This window comes from Actinia tenebrosa, unplaced genomic scaffold (assembly GCF_029948245.1).
Source record: "Actinia tenebrosa isolate PJP-AT-01 unplaced genomic scaffold, QUT_ActTen_1.0 PGA_scaffold5__44_contigs__length_20552954, whole genome shotgun sequence".
In the NCBI taxonomy this organism is placed as follows: domain Eukaryota; kingdom Metazoa; phylum Cnidaria; class Anthozoa; order Actiniaria; family Actiniidae; genus Actinia; species Actinia tenebrosa.
Genome location: NW_028292582.1, coordinates 6,789,938 through 6,794,450, shown reverse-complemented (window position 1 = coordinate 6,794,450; position 4,513 = coordinate 6,789,938). Strand labels below are relative to the sequence as shown.

General features: G+C 36.6%; 1 protein-coding gene across 2 annotated transcripts; it reads right to left on the bottom strand.

The window, feature by feature from the left end:
• Positions 1–159: 159 nt before the first annotated feature.
• LOC116295698 (methyltransferase-like protein 27) lies at positions 160–4,242 on the bottom strand. Of its 2 annotated transcripts, none has more exons than XM_089038194.1 (2): positions 3,935–4,242; positions 160–759 (listed from the first exon to the last, which is right to left on the bottom strand). In XM_089038194.1, exons 1-2 carry the CDS (start codon positions 4,058–4,060, stop codon positions 205–207), a joined length of 681 nt encoding a protein of 226 aa, XP_088894320.1. In that variant the 5' UTR covers positions 4,061–4,242; the 3' UTR covers positions 160–204. The 2 variants fall into 2 exon arrangements, with proteins under 2 accessions (XP_088894320.1, XP_088894321.1); XM_089038195.1 differs by lacking the exon at positions 3,935–4,242 and adding an exon at positions 2,915–2,957 and having other exon boundaries at positions 160–743.
• Between the last annotated feature and the right edge of the window lie 271 nt (positions 4,243–4,513).

The window sequence follows — 4,513 nt, the reverse complement described above, 5'->3', positions numbered from 1 at the left end:
GCCTCGAAATTTTACCCGATCATTGAGAAATAGCACTTCTTTCGCTCTGTGTGGTTATTTTTTGAATTTTGGTGGGGAAAGATCCTTAAAACGGGCTAAATTCAAAACCACATTTCGTTTTAACGACTGGATCGGATAAATAAATGATAACACAGTATCGGTACTGGAAGTAACTTGTGTTTAATCAATCGTTTTAGCTTTGTATCACAAGACTTGGTACACAAACATATAGCATTCACTATGATAGACTCCACGTGGTCCGTACGGTTCTTTAGTGTTGGATAGGAGTTTCCATACTTTCTTGTCACACAATTCTTGCATCTTGGCCTCATGGCCATACTCCTTGTCGAACATGACATCATCTCTTATTGAGAAGCAAACCAGTCCGCCAGGCTTGACCACTCGTGCCATTTCATCCATCGCTCCTTCTGCCTTCACGTGACCCGGTACGAACACCGCGATGCAAATGGCTGCGTCGTACGTGTTGGATGGAATGGAAAGCTGTTTATCTGGGCCAAGAAGTTCCACGAAAAAATTCTTGTAAAGCCCTTTGCTTCTGGCTATCTCGACGCTCTTCTTTGAAGGCTCCAGAGCATCAAGATTAGTGTAGTTCAACTTTTTCAGCTCTACACCCACTAATCCAGTACCAGATCCAACATCAAGTATCCTACAGTCTGTCCCAAACTTGTGCTTCTCTAGGAACTCAACAAGCTTCTTCGTACCACTTTTCTTATTAAGAGAGCCTAGGATTTGAATATGCTAAAATCATGTTAGTTAGTAATGTAATGTAATTAGTCGGAATAAACTAAACTCAGTGGGTGTTGAGGGGCGGAGCGGGCAAAAATTTAATTGATGCATTCTTGATATGTGTTACTTAGATTTTCACTTCAGGCAAAAAAATTAAAATAATAGCTTGTATTTAAGCTCTTTTAATGCCAACAATATTATACATTTTACTCGCCATCTCTCTTATAATTGGCTGTGAGAGCCTATGTACAGCCAATCTCTGACCGATATGCCTTTATTAAGCAAGTTTTTGGACAAAATATCGGGAATTGAATGTGGCGAGCGAGCAATCATTTGCTGATACCGAAATCACGGCGGCTTTTTTGTGATAACGAGTTCAAGAGAACATTAATATTCTGTCGCCGAGTTCAATAATTTGTTTTCTTCAATTTTTCTTCTTTTTTTCTCGCAGCAAAGCGCGGCGTTGTTCCATCATGTGCACGTGCAGATTAGTTTTTCTTTTCTTTTCTATTTCTGAGAAGTAGACCCTTTGCTAAAATGGCGACCGTAAATTCGAATGAATTAAAATTAAACTGAGTGAAAAACCAATACCAACACTCAGAAAAGAGCATAGTTCACTTTAGCAACCCTACAAAGATTCATTATGTCAAGTGTTGTATCGCGGCCAAGAAAACTTTAGCTGAAACTTGACAAATTAATATACATTTGTATGTCTGAGTGTATAGCTTTAGCTCCATACTTCTAAAACTTATTATAAACGATTTATGAGGGAAACTAACAATCAAGAATGCTCAAGGATGAAATGGCGCATGAGATTTAAGAGCGTTTAAATGCACGATTAAAGTATATCTAACAATCTATATATATTACTTTAACTCAAAGTGTACGCAGTAAAGCCTGTCTTCTTTGTCACTCTATGTACTCTGGATACGCATCCGCGAGATAAGTTTGAACTTTAAGCTGACCTTAAAATTGTATTAAATATGTAATCAAATAAGTTGTGTGCTTTAGTTTCAGTGGCTTTGCAAACTAAGGGGTTAGGTTTAGGGTTAGGGTTGGGGTTGGCATTGTAGTAGTTCTTTGGTGCCGAAGGTGCCGAGTTCGATTCTTGGTGTCTTTACTTAATTTTTTTTCTAAGTGAAGAAAACCAAATTTTCTAAGTCCCACTCGCGTGTTCGGAAACCCATGACGTACTTCGTTAACCCGTACACGACGATAGTAACCGTATCGGCATGCGACCTCGCGTTTGTGAACCCCATACAGCACAGCCACTCATACTGTATACTATTACCGACAAATTCATTTACTCCGAGAAAGGACTAGCGTCCAAAACGTCAGTACGTTTTTTCATCTTTTCACAGTGTAAAATTTACAATTTTATCATTACTGTTAATTCATTCATTAATAGTCAATAAGGGATTGTAAACACAATAGAAATCATGACAGTGAAGAGTTTTATAATTCTGAGATAAAATCATGTTCATTTGCATAAACTGTAACTTGGATTTTCTTGGGCAGATTGATCACTTTTATCTTGAAAGTTTAGTGAAACACAAAGGAACTAACCTATAGACGTTTGTTTAACCAATATACAATATTCGAACTGTTCAATATTCGTGTCAGTGTTGTATACGATATATATTACAAGTATGTTAGAGTGCAAACAATAGAGTACGAACACTAGAGTGCACGCACTAAAACCGTGAACATTATATAGTACTAATTAGTACTATTTCATACAGAATCCTTCGTTTTCTATTGTTTAATTATCACTATTTAGTGCTAAAAATTAGTATTTGTTTCACGGATTTAGTGTGAGCACTCTAGAAGTGTGTAACATAAATACTGCTAAATTATGCTAAATCTATTGTCTTCTATTGTTTGATTAGCACGTTAAACGTCAGTAAGTTTTTTCATCTTTTCACGGTGTATAATTTACCTTTTTAGAGTTGCACGCACTAAAACCGTGAACATCAAATAGTACTAATTAGTACTATTTCATACAGAATCCTTCGTTTTCTATTGTTTAATTATCACTATTTAGTGCTAAAAATTAGTATTTGTTTCACGGATTTAGTGTGAGCACTTTATCATTACTGTTTCACGGATTAATTGCTTGCACTCTACAATATATATTATGTATTAGTTTTCTCGGCCGATAACACACCTGACATAATGAATCTTTGTAAGGTTGCTAAAGTAAAGGTGCTCTTTTCAGTGCTGGTATATCGTATACAATATGGCCACCCACACTGTATTATATTACATACAAACTTATATGTAAATTTGACATAATGAATCTTTGTAAAAGTTAAGTTAGTGCTGTTATTGGTTTTTCAATGCAACTCATTTCAATTTTCGGCCGCCATTTTGGCAAGGGATCTATTGGATTTATATACATTTGAAGAAAGACATGATCAAATAGGTTTTTTTTAATTTGAGACATATTTTTTTTAGACAGACGTGGCATGTCTAACAATAATTAACAACACATTTTTGCTGAAAATGATTCAGTCATAAATTCTATGACTTTTAAACAGAATCTCATATCTTTATTTAGTATAAGAAATAATTACAGCTCATAATCACCGAATGAGGACATCTCAAAGAAAATACTGATAAAAATGTATGAATCGTAGGTATTAAAAATTGGAGGTTCGGTTACTTGATATTTTGCGTGTGACAGTTTGATCTCGCTTACTAGGAAGATTGTTGCATTGTGTGGTTCGTTGTGGATATTTTTCGTGCATTTACTGAAAGCGACGACGAAGCCGCGAAAGCGAGTACCGTACGCTCGGGTGTTACTAAACCAAGCAACAACAGAGTAATCGAGTAATAGAGTAATGGAAAATCGAGTAATAGCCAAATTTCGAAATTTACAAAGGCGATTAATGAAAGGATTAAACAACGAGCAATGATCAATTTTGGCTATTACTCGTTTTTCCATTACTCTATTACTCGTTACTTATTACTCCGTTAGGGGCTAGTCATTATTTATCGAGAGGGGGGGGGGGGGGGGCTGGTGCAATATGTATGACTAAATATGCTAAGCTTGATTTTTGCTGACCCCCCCCCCCCCCCCCCTCTTTTTTAAGCATGAATTTTGCTGATTTTTGCTGATTTTTGCTTAAAGCTTTTGTTTCACGGGTAAATGAAAACCCCTCAGTCTACAATATAAAGTTGATACCTTGTCGTAATCTGCTGCAAAGGCGTCATACATGTCTCGCAGCTGTTCTTGCTGATCAGGGTGTAGAGAAGTCATTTCACGCAACTTTTCCAGTACTTTATCTAGTTCCAAACTTTTGTCTCCCATTGTCAATTTGCCTCTGTTTTTTCTTTTTTCTTTTTGGTGTTAAGCAAAAAGTAACTGTAAGGCAACTATAAAAGTTCGATCGAATTTAGTTCACTGCAGTCGGTACAGGCGAGGTTGCTCAACGCTCGCGTGACCCACAATGGCCAATCACAATGGCCAATCACAATGACACACATTGGTTCACGAGAGCATTCTGTGTGAAGTCAGGCATCAAGCAAAATCTATACATTTTTTAAATTTTTAAACAATCTTTAACACTGTAAACAAACACTCGGTTAGAAAAAAGGATAAAGATCAGCCATGCAAGTTTTAAGCTCAAGGTAAGAAATATATTCTGAGTTGTTCAAGTGTGTTTAAAAGTCCTCGATTTAACAACTTTGAACTTTGAACATGCGGCTTACTGGTGGCTGGACCGCTACCTTCCACGTGTTTTATCCGATTGCAAATATTTTT